Genomic DNA, 17,147 nt, shown 5'->3' with positions numbered 1-17,147 from the left:
TGATGTTTTCTCAGTTTTTCCTCGTGTTTTTACCTTAAGTAAGATTTATAGAGTTCTGGCTACTCAGATGTTTTTCATTACATGTTACAATATACTTCTAGCCTTGATCCTACAAAATTTTACCTCAAAGAAAAGTTTTTAAAAAAGTGGTTAGCTTGTGATATTGCTCTTTACTCTAACCTAAATTTGTTGCTCTTGTATTGAAGTTGGTGTCACAAGTTGGCCTTAACACTTTGCACATGACTGGGTAGCAATTTATTGCAAATAGCCTGTGTTGTTTATGTTTTTGGAATAAAATTTTCAAAGATTTACATCACCATCGCTTGTATTTTCATTAGACTGAATATTTGAGATTGGTTGGACCCCATAAGATTATCTGCTGAACTGGCCGGAATGGCAGGATGATGGCACATGATGTTTTAGCTAACTGTCAGCCGAGTCCTCTTCATTTGATAGCGCAGGTGTTAACACATTTGGCTAACAGAGCAAAGAGTTCCAGTTCACAAACCCAGCCTTGTGTTAGGCAAGTAACACGCTACTGTAATCTGTTCAAAACCAAAAAATGTGGTCAACCTTACAGAAATATTGTAATTAGGTAAACAATCATTTTTTTACAGAAGTGAAAGTTTAAGTAAAGTGGAAAGGCTTATTGGTTTTGGTGGCTTAATGAGAAAAAACATGTGAGACTAACCAGCAGGGGAAGGATTTCCTTTGGCTTCCTGTGCTCTAGTGGGACTCCATTCACCTCTTTCAGCTCATCGCCTTCATGGATGAGGCCTTCAAAGCATTGGAGATTAATATGGAAACCTGTACCTCATGCTTTTCTTTAAAACATGGAAATGTACAATCACAGCGTTTCTGCAACCTAATGTAAGCGAGGATGAAAGGAAGCATATTTGCAATCAAGAGTCTATCAGCTTACCGCTTTTGTCAGCTGCGCCTCCTCTCATGATCCTCGCCACAACAATAGCCCCGGTGGATGTATCCCTCTTAACTGTTGCTCCCTTAAGGACAGTGATTAGTGAATGAATGGACAAGCATACGAGCAGATGCAGAGAGGCAAAGAGGTCAAACGATGGCGAGTGAAAGTAACATGTTGAATTTATTAGGGCCTAGACAAGCTTCTTATTTAAAGTCCCCTGATTCCAAGGAAGGTTATTTGTATCAAGACAGGCCCATTTAGGCGGCTGCCTTCATGTAACACACAAAGCGCTGGAAAAGGTTATTCAAATCAGCATTATTTTCAACAGATGTTATTGATGTGGAGCAAATCGCAATGGAAAGAGCATCTTATGTAGCTGACTACAATCAGCTCATGCTCGGGTGTAACCCTGTTGTCTGGAAAACATGTTGGATTGATCAAAGAGGCTATGTCAGAAAAAGGTCAGTCCCCTTCCAATCTAATTTTGGGATCAATACAAAAGTATGTTCTCCATTATTGGTCCGAAGAGCCTTTTGGAAGCTCAATCACCAACACAGGAGTACACACACACACAAAAGCAAAAATGTCCGTCATTAGGTAAATTACATTCATATTTATCCTGAAAACATATTTAAATTAAACCCATCGCTGGGATTTCTGCGCTGTTTGTTTGTCTTTTGCTTAGTGAGATATCTCAGAAAGCTGCCATTAGAATTCACTGACATCTGTTGGAAAGTAAAGCAACAATACGAAATAATAGAAAAGCCTGGTTTTGTGATGTAGATCCAGGATTTTTCAAAAGAAATTTTCACTTTGCATTTGAGGACATTTCTTCTATTTTCTAATAAACTACTGGGCGTACTTGAATGGGGGAAAACCCTGCCATATGAACCCCACTGCTATCAATCACTGACTTTATGGAGATTTTGATCCAGAAGCAACTGAAAAAACTGATTATAATAACAAATTTAGAGGATTTGTGGCATTGGCAGAGGTATGCACGCTTTGTAGTTTTACTGGTTTCCTGTCCCGTTTCACTTGATCCAGGAAATATCAAAAAAAAAAAAAACCTGACAATGGCTGAATGTTGAATACGGGGAATCATTCCGATACCATCGAGAAAATAAGCTTTGATTAAAGACCTCGAAACTAGTTGATCTTCATCAGTAACAATCATTCTAAACGAGCAGAACGGCTTTAAAATGCCATTAAGAGGGGTTTTTTTTTGCTTTTGCTGTTTATACACACAAGTTTTGCACACCATACACATCTGCACAACAATGCTGGAACCGTGCCGCTCGTCTCTGCTGATATATGGCAAAAGAGATGTGGAAGAATTGACTCTGTAAATTTTGAGCTGAGGAAAGCTGCCTTATGTTTCAGCCTAGAGGCAAATGTGATCCTGTCAAAGGCTTTCGTCCCGCTACACCTTGGCATACGCTGCTTTAGCAGTCACGCTGTTCAGCAACACAGCATGAATTCAGTCCCTGGAGAAAACTTCAACCTATTAGATGTGCTCATTGCGCTGGATTGCCTGTGTGTGTCAGTTAATGTGGCTGGACAAATTGCGCATTTTTAGGCACAGTCGCCTCGTTACATGGTAGCTTTGACCTAAATGTTTGCATTTCTCTATGTTTTGCGTGAGGTCTGAGACCAGGCAGGCCGTATTAGAGACAAGCTGGCACGCAGCACAGACAGAAGGAATTCATTTTCTCGGCATGACGTTTTTGTAACCGGCCTCTGGCCTCTGTCACTGGAAATTAGTTGTATCAAATGTGTTTATTTGTTTCGCTGCTAAGAGTTAAATGAAGATTCACATAACCGCTGCATCGTGGCTCTCTCTCTGTCGGTTTCTTTTTTAAAACCTGACCTTTGAGCAGACTGTACTGACCAGAGGCTCTTTGGTTTTGACCAAACTGACAATTTTGACCGAATCCTCCTCGTCCTCCAGTGCGTCATCAGGTATGGGTGGCAGAACAGGCTCAAAGTCTCTCTGAGCTACAGCGTCATGGACATGCAGGAGACTCTGCAAAAGGAATAGAAAAAACAGTCAAGATGGTGTTCAGCTTTGAGTTATGTCACTTTGCATTCTGGGATCCTGGAAATACACTGGGCTGAGTCCAATCAATCTGACATGCACCGAAAAGAAATACTCCTCTGTAAGTGTCCCAGGCCATACATACTCTGAACATAATGAGGCATGCAGGCTGTCAAGCTGCTGTCAGATTCAGCCTGTACACAAATGCTGGAGGTGTCATTGGAAAACTTGTCCAGTTTGAATTTAGGTAGGCAGTAGAACTGCTGTCCCCACTATCCCCAGTGTCCCTAATGTCACCAGCTTACACGTTTAGATCATCTTTTAGGTAAAGCGTAGTCTTAGAAAGGTTGACAGCCAAGCTTCGCCCCGAATACACTTATCTAATCCAGAGGCAGCAGTTTCCTCCTGGAATGTCAGCCTGATTTAGTTTGGAATGTACCACCAGCCTGTGGGCCACCTGAAAGCAGCTCCCCCTCATCACTAACACTGGCTCTGCCTGCAGCCATCTGGCTCAGCTCAAACATCGCGCATCTTATAAAGGATCACTTCCCAGCGAATAGATCTTTGACTTGCTATCAATACCCAGGCAGTTCATTTAAATTCTTTTTGATATGGTTGCTTTGGCAGTGTGAAATCCCCGGTTTTGTTTGCTGAAAAGCAACACACAGCATAAATGTTAATCCCTCTCTCTGCGAGCCTGTGCAAAATGCAGTTCCAAACAAGAAGGTCATTTACTGTAATATGAAAGAATGAGAAGAGGGGGGGAACATGTGCTCATCAACTTAATTTTAATAATCAGCCAATCCATCTGTCAGTTAGTCTACTTGTTATCCGCATATCCATCAACAGTTACTCTGCTCAAAAGCTGCCAATGAGTGAGCAACGTGTCTCTGGCCACTTTCACAGACAGGTTTTAAAAAAACAAACATTCATTTACAGGATATTATACCCAGTGTCTCTTATAAGTATGTGCGAGCCCGTGCACTGTGGCCAAGAACAAACAGGTCATTAGGGCTGTTCAAACAAACCTGTTAGTTGTCGGCTGGCTTCTGCTCCTCATTAGGAAAAGCCACAACTTCTGCAGTTCACTGGAAAACCATATGCGCTGTGTACGTATGCTACGTGTATGTGTATGTGCATCTGAAAAATGACTGTCAGCAGATCCGAAAGAAGGAACTGTGCGTTTGAGGAGTGTGGACCACTATATGAGTGCACACTAATAAACATAACTCGGGAGTAGATTAGCTTCAGTGCTAGTGTGGTTAATAGATGTCAGCACCTCTCAGCTGCAGAATGATGAGGTGTAATCAGTTTAAATGAACTTTACGGTCAGATTAATTTGCCACTTAGAGTGACTCATATAGTAGAGTGGATTGTAGGAAACATATACTGTAAGTCGTTTAATGTATATTTGTGCTTGTAGCATGAACGGAGATTGAGCTGTCAGCTACAATTTTAATGTCAACTATCTTGGAAAAAATTACTGAGAAGTATACAATTACTTTTCATTGTTGCCATTGAATCTTTGGTGCTGGAGAGCTGAGACAGAAGTGAACAAAGCAACAAGTTTTTTTGGCTGCTTTTTCATTTCGTCTCATATCTCATATTTCATCATCATATCTGAAAATCCTTGTGGAAGAAACATGCACCCTTTCTCAGTTCAAGTAATGTTTGTGTTTAGCAAAAAGAGTCAGTTCCTTGAATACTTAGATAAGACTGAAGCCTCTTTTCTATCGCTCTTGAAAATAGCAAGAAGCTGTGAATTGCTAACATAAGATAAAAACTGTAAACGGGGAAAAATGAGAAACTATTCTAATGAATATTTGTTCAATTTTTTTGTGTCGGTTTTTTCTAATAAAACAAGTTAGCTGCATCTCCAATTAGGTCACTCTTTGCCTTCTTGCTAAGCTAAGCTAACTGGCTGTTAAAAGACAGGCATGAGGGCAGTATTGATTTTCTGATCTATCTCTCAGCAGCAAAGTGTAAAGTTATCAGCAGCTAAAGATTTCCATGTTTCATATTGGGTGTGCTGGGTAAATATGAAATCTTGTCTCTTGTTACGACATTTGCAACAATTGTGCAGCTTTAGAGCTTTAGAGCAAGACAAACCAGGAAGTATTAAAACAGGTCGAGTGGCTGGGCTCCTGATGGCTCACTGCAAATCACAAACGTCCATACCACATGAAATTCTTTACAATGCATCCTAAAAATGGAGCTTTACTTATATAGCACTTTTATACTCAAAGCACTGCATATTAGAAGCCACATCCACCACTATACACACCTTTCATGCTGTTCGCTAAGTGCCTGGCTAGGAGATGAGGGGACTAAGATTAGTATAACCAGGAAAGGAAAAAGCCAAATAGAGTGAGTTGTGAGAAAATAATATTTCATTAAGGACTCGACTCACAGAGTCTGCTGCAGTGCTATTTCAGCCAAACAAAAGGACCACAAGCTAAAATATCCTGAAAAGTAAAGGAGCTGTTTAACCAAGTCAACCAAGTTACCTTATACTACTACTACCTTCAAGGTAATTTAAAAGTCTACTGATAAATTTCGCTAAAGCGTTTCTATTAAAATAATCATTGCTGAGTAGTCTCCTCCTCTGTGATTTAGAAGAACAGGAAGTGGTGAGTGGGAGGGACAAGAGAGAACGATAACGCGGCGTATTTTTTAAGCTCTTTAAATTTTCTACTGCTAGTTTTACAAGGTGTACACGGTAAAATTGTGCTGGTTAACTTTAAGTACACCTTGTTAAAAGAAGGTCCGAGATGGATGTCATATGTACTACTGAAATGATTTTGTTTGTTTTTTTGATTGTGACAGGGGCGCACCAAGAGGGGTCAGGGGGGCCACTGGCCACCGCTCAACTTTAATTAACTAGGCATATAATTCTTTTCCCCCTCTTTTTTTGCCATATTTTTCAAGTAATCTTTATTTGCCAACAGCATAACATAACTGGAAATTCTGCTTTTAGTGTGCCACCCCAATATTTTAAGTGGCCCCCATATGAAATAATTCTGGAGGTGCTCCTGGATTGTGAGAGAAATATAAATGGAATTGTGGACATCAGTACGAAGCGTGGATGCTGTTGACCAGAGTAGATACAATGACATTTTATATACAGGCATTGCATGGGCTCAGAATGCTTCAGAAATCATTGCCTGTAAACACAGTTCACTATGCCATCCATAAATGCAGGTTAAAGCTCTATCGGGTACTTTTGAAAAGGACCGAAGAAAAGAGGAAAACCTTTCTGTGGTCAGACGGTTCAAAATTCTTCTGGACTACAGAGGAGAGGGACCATCTAGCTTGTTATTAGCTCTCAGTTCAAAAGCCTGCATCTCTGGTATGGAATTGGAAGCTTGCACCATGAATGCTGAAAGGTTTTAGAACAACATATACTCTCATCCAAGACAATGCTAGAATATTATCACTATCAGACAGGAATGGGACAGCATTCCCCTCCCAAAAACCCAGCAGCTTGTCTCCTCAGTTCCCAGTTATTTACAGACTGTAGTTAAAAGAAGATGGGGTGTTTCACAGTGGTAAACTTGTCCCTGGGAAAGCTTTTGAGACACATTGCTTCCATCAAAATCAAATTGAGCTAATATTTTTCTTAAAATGGTGCATTATCTCTGCTGTGTTTTCTGCGTTCTGCTGAAAATAAAAAATATGGGATCAACATGTTGATGACACGCTTTACCTCTGGCTGTATGCTAATAAACTCTTTAACTTTAAGTCAGTTCAAATTCAAGAGAACAAGCCATTTAGCATCTCTCTGTGCCTGTTTTACATGATTTGCAGCTAATATCTGCATCTTGTATCCATATATATATATATTCCCTTTGCCAAAAATGATATATAACTGGCCCAGGGAGAGGGGAAGCTTTAGCTTGACACATGTGAAGTTACAGTAACATGTCACTGTGGAAGGAAATATTTTTACCTGAAAGTGGGGTTTGGAAATGAGGGCAAGCAGCTCTTTGACTTCCTCTCTCCAACCCTGGTATATGAGCTCCTCTGCCAACTGGAACAGGGAAGAAGGGAGAGGTCGGATGTTTATAATTATGGATGTTTATGTTAAGGCTTTTGTGACGTTTTCAGGTAGGGAAACAAGCAAAAACGCATAAAAGGTTCATGAAATTTATATCTGCCGGACACAACGTCAGTGCTGTCGTTATTTCAGACACTTTCCTAAAACCCTGTTTGCCTCACGGGGAGTTTTCTCATCCTGGTGTGAGCCATTTGTCTGTTTCCTGTTTTAGCTTTGCGTCTCGAGTCACTGTCGGAAAAAAAAGAGAACACTTCTGAATGTTCAAGGCTACACGACAGCTGTGGTGACAGCTAAAACAGAGCAGCCTTGACCGTCGGCAGCAAGTGGAGAGGCGGCGAGTGACTGTGTGCAGTCGCCCGTCTTGTCAGGCATATTACTGTAATGACTTCTACTGCTTCAAGATGTCGAGGCACACTCCAGAGACACAATGCATGAAGGTCATTAGTTTCCACTGTGAGCAAACAGAAGCCTCTCTGAGGGGAAACAGAACCTCGGTTTGGCCCTTGCAGTAGGTCCTGATGATTTAAGCCAGGCAGAGAGTGGCTGTCGTACTGAATCTGAAGCAAGGGGACTGAAGGGATGGAGCTGAAGTGGGGGAGAGTAGCAGAGAGACAGAATGGAAACATGGCAGATATTACAGTATATGGATATGAATAAAAGAAGAAATGGAAGGAAAAGAGAACAAGAAAAGGGGTGGAGAGGTAAAGATAATGGAAGGGAGGGAATGTTTAGAGGTGGAGAGAAGAATATATGGAAGGGAAAAGGGTTAAAAAAAATTCAATTTGGACATTGTCCAGGACAAAGGTGGTGAAATCAGAAATAAAGGTGGGGGTTAATCGAAATATACAAATTAGTCATGGGGATGGATGAAAATGAAAGAAAGACGGGATGGTAACAGGAGTGAGGATGACGCACATCTGTCTGTCACGTCAGCCTAAATCTGAAATTAATTGTTTTCCTGAAACATTAGATGGAATCATTTCCGCGGCTCCCGCTTGGTGCTCAGTCTTCAATGATCTAACTCTTGGCTCATGAGTTAAGAAAAAAAAAACTCCTTTAAAACAGCCTTTTCAAACAATGATATCTAAGGTGACAGCGCTTGAGACAACATTTCATAATTGAGCACACATAAGAAGAAATCCTCTTTGTGACAGGAAAGTGAGAGAAGACCATTGGTGAGATAACCTCCCCCAGAACTGTTCCCTCTTCTGTCAAGCTGTCATCCTCGGCAGTGTGTCTATCTGCAAAAGATGTTTGGAGACGGTCACTTACACTTGAGGCCAGATTCGCCGCGTGCTCCTGGACAGGGACGGGGCTTCGCTTCTCAAAACGCTTCAGTTGCTCGTGAATCTGGCAAGTAAGGAGAGGATCATGCAAGAGCTTTTCTCTGCAGTAAAGGGGAACTTTAACTATTACTAGTTACTTATCAATAACTACTAATACTACTGCTGTGAAAACAACTGGCTACTAATATAGATTTAAAGAAATTTTAAAAATCCCAAAGTACTGTAAATATAAACCTTTAATACAGCACACAGCTGTAGTGAATCTGTGATATGGTTTTATTGTTTTTGAGACTGGTGGAAAATATAGTACACTGTTGCACTTGCTGTAAAAAAAATACAGGACACCGTTCTTTTTACAGTTAAATCCTGTAAATGCTGACGCCTTTAAGGGAAAAAATGATTAAGAGCAACTGCTGAGCTAAGGCCACCATGAGACTCCTGTTGCCCTGAATCACTTCCAGAACAGCCCCCGACCAGATTTTATTTATGTAACAACATTTCATGGAAAGTTTACATGTAATTAAATTAGTTAAACTCAGCATCGAATTTGTGTGTGTGTGTGCGTGTGTGCGTGCGTGCATAATTCTTGTCATCTGCAGACTGGAAAATAAGTATTTAATCCTTTTACTTAAGTATAAGTTATAATCATAAGTATCTTAATAGTGCATAATATGTACCTGAAGTACATATTGTGGCACTTTCCAGTGTACATAATATTAACAGCACTCTAATCCAGTGGCATTACTTGTACATAATAAAACATAAACACATAATACTGCTAACAATAGGATCTGAATACCAAATTCACTTTAAATAAAGTGAATTCTGTGACTTGGATGGACAGATTGAGTGATCACAGCTCATTACAGCACAAACGTGCGTTCACCTTGAAGAGCAAGTGAAGCTTCTTCTCCATCAGCATGCTGTGGAGAAACCTGTAGTCCTCCTCTCTGTCGGTATGTGGCTCAGTTCCAGACATCATTGACGATAGCAGCATGCACATGCCTACCGGGTAAGTGGCAGGACATGCATAAGCACACGTACAAATGAACAAACCTGCACCTGCTCTTATCTTCTAGGTTGTGTTTTTGAGGGTCAGAAGGTGAGGTCAGAAGACAGATGAGAGAGGTCAGAGGTTAAACGAAAGGTGTGATTAAAAGCCTCCTATATGGAAGATTCAGTGTCACTGTGCTCATCAGGATATAAGGAAAAGGATATAATGAAACCATACTCTGGTTCATATTCTATATTCTACATACCTCTATGCTCAGTTTGGTTTAGCATCCCTCCTAAGAATAGAAGAAAAAAAGGACAAAGAAACCATCTCAGCAGACTTAAACTCTCTCTTTTTTCTTGTGTAAAGAGGGAATGTACCACATGTGAAAAGGAAAAAGGAAAGAGTGTATTTGTCTTTAGATGGCCCCGAACAACATACTGAGATATTAGTGCCCCCTATTGCTGATTTTTATTGTAACAGTTCTTATCAAGTATCAACAAAGCCATGTCCATTATTTATATATATTATTTATATATATATTTCAGTTTGGTGTGTTTAAATAATCAATATTTCTTGCAATAATTTCAGGAAAAGATCAAAACAAAGCTCAGTTATTACATTTCAGTTTAGATCTCAAAATAAATATATAAAAATGCATGTTGCTTTCTTTGCTTGTACAACAGTTTGGGTAGAGGATAATGTCTGCAGGACCTTTGCACGGGTTCAGTTTTAGATTTATATCTAAAAATCTGTTCTTGGGCTGGAAATGTATGTGAAAACCAAAAACAGTAAGGCCTGCACTCTCACAACAGACTAATTTATGTATGAGTTACTCTGTTGTTACTCATGCATGCATGTGTCAGGTACAAAGAGTTTGAAGCTACACAATACTGTAAAACTGATTTAAACATGTGAAATAATATAATAATGAATATTTTGAATGTTCATACGCATTAACAACAAATAGTAAAAACCATGAGAAATTTTTTAATGCTCTGTCACTAAAATCAGTTCAAAAATGAAACACCTTGAATAGAATATCTCAACATTGATTATCTAGGACTTAGTTTTAATTCTTTTAATATTCCAAGGCCATGTTACAAAGATTATAAAGGATGTTTCTGTCTTATTTTGTTTTTTTAAATTCCAATAGTGTTTACGTAGAAAAAAAGTTACTGCTAAGCAAAACAACAGAAGGATGCACTCACCAGAGACTGTCCATCCCATAAGGGCCAGGTCATGCAAGCCATATCATTTAAAATATGTAAAGAGTACAGGCTGTGTTTGAACATCCACTTGTATTGAAAGGTTATGCACTGTTCCACTGACCGCAATGTAAGAAAGATCGTCTCTTATTCCATCAATATGTGTTCGGTTTGACACAAATAAAGCCAGCAGGCAATCGATACGCCAATCACATCATGGAGGTTACACAGCATGGAGTTTAATGTTGACCTATTTCAGTTCAGCTACCCACATATGACTGCAGACACTCAGTCATGCACAATATTAGTACTAGATAACGTCTTACATGATGAAACATATGGATGTTCTGACTTTGAAAATGGTGATGTTGGGGTCTCTGTTACTATAATGGAATACACTGTATAGCTACAGCTGCATTAGATATCGCTGGTCACAAAGTTCAGACTGTCCATCAGGAATCCTGTACAGTGCTTGTCTCAGTAGACTCCAGACATCTGAGTAGTTGACTATAAATGCCCTGGACTCGTTGCATTTTTAGTCAACTACCCTATTCTACATAAACCACGTATCAATTAGGCCAAAACCCAGGGGTGGTAAGAAAATGGACATATTAGCCTGCTGTGGCCAGTTCACGCTGGGCAAAGTGTTCGTGCGGGAGCTATATGACAACACCACAAAAGCGACAAAGCGTGCAGGCTGAAGCAGAGTCCCAGTTGACAACTTAAAACTACCGAGACGTGAGGTGAACTTTGAGCAGCCAACAGCAGCACTGACAGACTGCGTCACGTTATCCAGACACAGCTGAGCTCATACGGGATATGATGAGACTTCCTTCAAAATAATAGCCCATCAACGCGGAAATGCCACGGTGAGGTGTGAAAATCAAACACTTTTTGTTAGAGAACCACGTGCGGTTATTTTTGTTATTCTGTGCCATTTTGCCAGCATCGCATAAAAAGTATAATTACTTATTTAAAAATGATAACCCAGTTACTTGTGGTTTTGACTTAAGCATATATTTTATAATTTTAAAACGGAAGAGTGGAAGTTCTTTTGCGATATTCTGTTTCACATAATACATGTCTTGCTTTTCGTTAATAATAATAATAATAATAATAATAATCTTCTAAACGCATAACTAAAATTTTATTTTAATTTGAAAAGACAAACAGGAACTTCATCCTCCTAGCCAAACATTACTGCCTTCACCGTTTCCTCCTCCATCTGCTGCCTTCCGCTGAACTACATCGGCCGAGTTTAGCGTATACCGTAACTGCATGGCAGATGGTGCACTGAGGGTGTTTCTTTTTTGTTTTTCTTTTTCAGTAAAGACCAGCCGCTATGCAGTGCTGGTATTCGGTGCGTGACTTTTAGCTCTCTGTTTGGCAGGACAGACTGAGTGCAGACATCAGGAAGCTGAAGAAAAGAGCTGTGAGAGCAGCCAGGCAGTCAGGAGGCCACGGTTCCCCCTCACACACATACACACATCACCACGGTCTTGATGGTGATGTATGCAAGGAAACCAACAAGAGTCAGCGATGGGTAAATCAGACTCAGACCGTAGCGTTTGAAACATGTTTTTCTTACGCCGTTGATTTAATTTGTGCGTTTAAGGTTTACTTGTAGCCGTTAGCTAGCATGGTTAGCCTGCAATTAGTTAGCCGTTGATTCCGGATATGTACCTTAGCTGGTCGACTACCGTTACACCTAATAGTATTCACATCGTAAATCCTGCCTATTCTAGGTATTTGTAAGATATACTTTAAACATTACCGATTCAATGTGAACTACAGTATGAGCTAACACATCATGATAAGATGGCAAGTCAGGCTAACTTGGCTAACGCTAGCTACTTAGCTAACTGTATATGCTCCAGAAAGTCAGTTTTCAAAGCGACAAATAGAAAATAAAAAAACGTCATTGAGATCTTGCTCTAACCTTTGTTCTGTGTGTCTCTACAGGTGCAACGACAGAAGGGATCCCCAATCGTATCAGGTATGTCATGTTCAGGTTGTTAGCTGTCACCTGTCATGACGATCCATAAACGTAGGTCAGCACAGTGTGCAGGTGATCAGCAACTGTCTGGATACATTTCAGTTTGATCACAATGGTAATTCATATGTGTCTTACTTCAGCCCTTGTGTTTCAGTTACTCTAGCAAAACAAGAATTTACTAGAAATGTCAATAGAATGACAATAAAAATAAAAATGCTCTCATTCAACTTAAAGGGTCTCCTGATTGAGAGGTAAGAACACCACTGTGTGAGATTGAGCATATCTCAACAATTCTGCTGTGCACTGTCCTTTTTAGACCCATAAATCTCAGCCAAAGAGCCAGGCCACAAGCCTTCACCGCTACGACAAGGTGCGCGATGGGTCGTCAGATCCTGTGCCCCCTTACAAGATGCAGCGACGCTCAGACGAAAGTCCTGTCAGCAGACACGGGGAAGGCACGGGACATGGCAAGGCGAAACCCTCTCACAGCGTCAGAGGGAAAAACGGTGAGTCTGGTGCAAGATTAATCTCAGGCGGTTGTTATGAAGGGGAAACGGTAACCACAGATGGGCTCAGATAGGCATAAAGGTCAACCCTGTCTTTGTTTCTATGCTGGTCCCTGACATAATATGTGAACTTCTTCTGTCATGTGTTATTGTCATGAAGACTCTGGTCACCCCTGCCAGTTGTCATGTTGTGGGAAAAAAAGCTTCCCATAATACTGCCATCAGATTAAGACGTAAATGTAAACTGCAAGTATAAGCCTAAAATAACAAAAGGCAAGCTGATTTCTTTTCCCTGTTGTGCAGTTGTGACTCTCTCTGAGGATTTAGTTCTTAGCAGAGCCTCGTTTGCTTTCTCTCCTTTGACAAGTGGCTTTGTTGCAGGGACCAGTGGCTCTCCTCAGGAGAACTCCCACAACAACAGTTCTCACCATGGCACCGACTTGCATGCGGCTCAGAGCAAGCCCGCAGACAGGGTAAGGATCTACCCAGTGTTATCTGATTATAAAACCTTCAGCGATTCCTTTAGAGTGCAGCCACGCCACTATGGAACATTTTATGCAGGGCGTGATGGATAGCCATCTTCCTCTCTCATGCAGACATTTATCAAACCTAACTCAACAATGCTTGACTGTAACTTCATAATTATGTAAGAGGCTCCTTGTGTAGTAGATGGTCTGATTAGAATGTGGACTTCCTTGTTTAAACGATTTGCCATTTGTCAGTGTGAATGAGAGACACATTGTTATTTCTCACTGGTTGGACTGCACAGTGGGACCAAATACACAATATTCAACATTGTCTGGTTTGACACTAATTTGAACCGCTCCTGCAAGCACCCACTGCTCCGTGCATTTGTAAGCTTTCCTACAGACTCTTGTCAGAGCACACATGGCTCACTTTAAGTGTGTAATATTCAAATTACATTAGAGTCTATCTTAATTCTGTTATATCAATAACTGTGGGAACTGCAGTACTAAAAATCAAATTATATAATTTTTTTTTAAATGAATTGTTACTAAGATACTGTTGGTTTTACTAGTAGTATGTGGTATCTAATTACTCTTTCCACAGAGAAGGCATGAGATCATATGTTTTAAGGGCTCAAGCCTCACCTACAAAAGCACAGTTTTAAAGTTAGTACAGATGTGGATGAGAAATGTTAGATCCTAACAGAGTCGTCAGTATATGCATCATCATTAATATTAAATATACCAGCTCGCATCCACACTCAAAAGCCCCGGTCCATTATCGAGGCTCGGAAATGAAAGATGTTTACCTCCCAAAGCAAAATGGATTTATGTTTACCAAATGTGCTGACTCAGGTAAGCTCTTGCCAGTATGTACAATGAAGTAGGACTGCTACCTCCAAGCACTGGAATAAACAATTTAAATGAATTCTTCCACTTGTTGATCTTTGCTTTTGAAGCTTCGTAACCCATTTACACAAAGTGATCGATTGCCTTGCGTTACATCAGTTTAAAGAGCACTTTCATATCCTCTCAAGTTGTTTGAAACTTGAATGCGTGCTCCTCAGGAAAAAAAAATGTGAGTGCTGGAAAACCGACACTGTTGCTTGAAGAAACTTTGACTTGAGCACTTTGAGACTGGAAAAGTGCTTAGTGGAGCAAAAGAAGGTGTGATGGCTCACGGCTTCAAGAGGAATGTCACTGCTGGGAAGTGGGTTGTGTAATAACACTGAAAAGAGAACTACAGACCAGCAACTACCAGAATGCTTTGCAACCTTTTCCTGTTCACCAGACAGACTGGACTGGTTTGAGGAGGGAGCGTATGGAAAATAAGGAAGTACTTTTATACAGAGCGGAAGAATTTATCTGGGGGAGATTTGCATAAATCACATAGCATGGATGGATTAAAAAAACACAGTCAGAAACAGATACTGTGCTTTCAGTTTTACAGTTCTAGGTTTTTTTAGTATCAGTGAAATAGTCTTTGAAGATTATGGCTCATGAAAACAAGGGAACATCCTAAACCTGTATGAACAGTCGGTACTTAAAATGAATGCATGCTTCTGCAATGGATCGACAAAAAGCCTACGGTGCCAATATTTATACCTGTGCAGGTTGCACAGGTATAAAGGGCAGTGTGTAGGGCTTCAGAAAGGTTTGTAGTTGGGATGTACCTAGATCTAACAGCGAAGTGTATGTCTGCCAGTGCTTGATCAGCAGGTTGTATGCTTTACCAAGAGAATAAAGTGAGGGGGATTAGATGCAATCAAAAAGTACACAATAAGTTGAAACTGGCCAAAAACGAACTGTCAGGATTTTCTTTTCCCAACTAAGGTTAAATTGACCTGCTCTTCGGATCATCGTGGTGGGAGGACCATGTAGCTAACTTGGCGTGACTTCTTTGTCAGATTGACTAAACATCAGATATTTTGACTTTGAAGTGAAGGGTCACAACAATAATAATAAAAAAAATCTATGAAAAATGATCATGCATACAATAATTGCATTACTTTGGCAATGTTATTGGGAAACAAAATGAACTTGGGGTGAAGTTGTTTTTGTTTTTTTGTTTTTTTTAACTGTTTGACTCTCCATTTTCCTTGTGACTAGGACCCAGCAGATGACTGGACAGAGCACATTAGCTCCTCTGGGAAGAAGTACTACTACAACTGTAGAACTGAGGTCTCCCAGTGGGAAAAGCCCAAGGACCTGCTGGAGAGGCAAGGCTCACTTTATTCAAGTCTGTTGGCTTTTTAACCTGAGACAGTGACTGAGGTTGTTGTTCTCATGCAGAGTCACACATGATGGCTTTAGCACCACAATGCTATCAGAATATCATTAGCTTAAGGCACAGACTCATACCGCAGCCCACGTCCTTAACATCATCGCTGTTGCTTTACAAAACCTGTTTGCTTTGCTTCAGGGAACAACGGCAGAAAGACTCAGTCAAGATGGCAGCAAACAGTTTTCCCAGGGACATGGACTACAGACAAGAGGCCTTGCAGGACAAAGCCACAACAAGTACGACTTGCCAATAAAATCTTGTTCATGTGTATATAGTTATGCTTCAGAATATAGCGTGAATTCATTCTGTGTTCATCACTCTGCTCGTCTCCACAGAAATCGCATCAGTGGATCAGTCCACAGCAGCCAATTGCGGCCATTCTTCCTCTTCCTCTCAGAGCCTGACCCCTGCTGCCGCCGGTATAGGTTCCACCCCTTCCAGCATGTCGTCCTCTTCTTCGTCCTCTAGCGTTCAGGCGCCTCCGTCTGCCCAGTTGCCCTCGCCGGCGCTGCTCCAGGACCCGGCACTCCTGCACCAGCTCCTCCCGGCGCTGCAAGCAACTTTGCAGATGAACAACGGCAGCATGGACGTGGCCAAGCTGAACGAGGGTGAGGATGAGGGCGCGGTTTACACTGCTTACCGGTCTAGTGTCTTATTCAGCACAGAGGTGCACAATTGGTTCTCAGAGTTATATTATGGGTTGTTTGCAACTTCATAGTTGTTTAGCTAAGAAAAAAAAGGGGGGGCGTCCTGTTTGGAAAGCTTGCTTTTACACACAGGTATTCCTGCGTACACAGCAAAATATGTCATCTTTCAAAACAACAACATCTTGTTTGTTTTTGCTTTTTGTAACCCCCACCCCCAAGAAGCACATGTGTTCCGGCATAAAAAGGAACATGCCGTGCTCCTGCCTTGAGGCATGACTTCCAAAAAGAGTCAGGATGAGTGCGCGGGCTAAGTTTATGAGAACCAGCAGAATTTGAAGATGCGTGGCAAAACAAGCTAGCAGTTTGGCTACATTTAGGCTTCGTTCATGTTAGCCTCCTTCTGTCTGTTGATATGAACTTAGTTGGTGCACTGTGGTTATAAAGAAGCTTGTCGGACAGGTAAGAGCTGGATTTTAACCCTCTAAGATTTTGCGTCAGACAGCAAAGAGGCCACAGTGTTATCGACCCTTTTGGTGATAGAAAAAAAAAAAATTAGAATCTGTGTTTGATTGTCTTTTTTTGTTTTTTACAAGTGTTTCCCTCGCACTGTTGCACTAACTCGATTCTTATTTCAACTGAGTTTTCTGACTTCTAATGTTTATGCACTCACCTGTTGTGTGTTCTTGCTCACTCACCTGTGTGTGTGTGTGTGTGTGTGTGTGTGTGTGTGTGTGTGTGTGTG

The 17,147-nt window shown here is 40.9% G+C and overlaps 2 protein-coding genes across 7 annotated transcripts in view; one reads left to right on the top strand and one right to left on the bottom strand.

Annotated features, from left to right (window-relative positions):
* LOC102214260 (MAGUK p55 subfamily member 7-like) overlaps nt 1-12,489 on the bottom strand; it is a 28,810-nt gene extending 16,321 nt beyond the window's left edge. For 2 of the 3 annotated variants that reach the window (XM_005741959.1, XM_005741960.1), the window contains exons 1-8: nt 12,445-12,482; nt 9,563-9,592; nt 9,190-9,308; nt 8,290-8,367; nt 6,910-6,990; nt 2,814-2,948; nt 923-1,004; nt 692-777 (exon numbers count right to left, since the gene is read on the bottom strand). In XM_005741959.1, the coding sequence (XP_005742016.1) occupies nt 692-777; nt 923-1,004; nt 2,814-2,948; nt 6,910-6,990; nt 8,290-8,367; nt 9,190-9,308; nt 9,563-9,587 (606 nt within the window). In that variant the 5' untranslated portion in view covers nt 9,588-9,592; nt 12,445-12,482. Of the gene's footprint in view, nt 1-691; nt 778-922; nt 1,005-2,813; nt 2,949-6,909; nt 6,991-8,289; nt 8,368-9,189; nt 9,309-9,562; nt 9,593-12,444 lie in introns of all 3 variants that reach the window. The other variant, XM_005741961.1, reaches the window with a different exon arrangement.
* The window catches only part of LOC102214908 (WW domain-containing adapter protein with coiled-coil-like), a 10,095-nt gene continuing 4,634 nt past the window's right edge, over nt 11,687-17,147 (top strand). For 2 of the 4 annotated variants that reach the window (XM_005741965.1, XM_005741964.1), the window contains exons 1-7: nt 11,687-12,048; nt 12,468-12,501; nt 12,818-13,007; nt 13,389-13,480; nt 15,584-15,693; nt 15,897-15,994; nt 16,094-16,366. In XM_005741965.1, the coding sequence (XP_005742022.1) occupies nt 12,008-12,048; nt 12,468-12,501; nt 12,818-13,007; nt 13,389-13,480; nt 15,584-15,693; nt 15,897-15,994; nt 16,094-16,366 (838 nt within the window). In that variant the 5' untranslated portion in view covers nt 11,687-12,007. The remainder of the gene's footprint in view (nt 12,049-12,467; nt 12,502-12,817; nt 13,008-13,388; nt 13,481-15,583; nt 15,694-15,896; nt 15,995-16,093; nt 16,367-17,147) is intronic. The other 2 variants (XM_005741963.1, XM_005741962.1) reach the window with 2 other exon arrangements.

Source organism: Pundamilia nyererei, unplaced genomic scaffold, assembly GCF_000239375.1.
Source record: "Pundamilia nyererei isolate P.nyererei 1_Seehausen unplaced genomic scaffold, PunNye1.0 scaffold00115, whole genome shotgun sequence".
In the NCBI taxonomy this organism is placed as follows: Eukaryota; Metazoa; Chordata; class Actinopteri; order Cichliformes; family Cichlidae; genus Pundamilia; species Pundamilia nyererei.
This window is presented reverse-complemented; position numbering and strand designations above follow the sequence as displayed.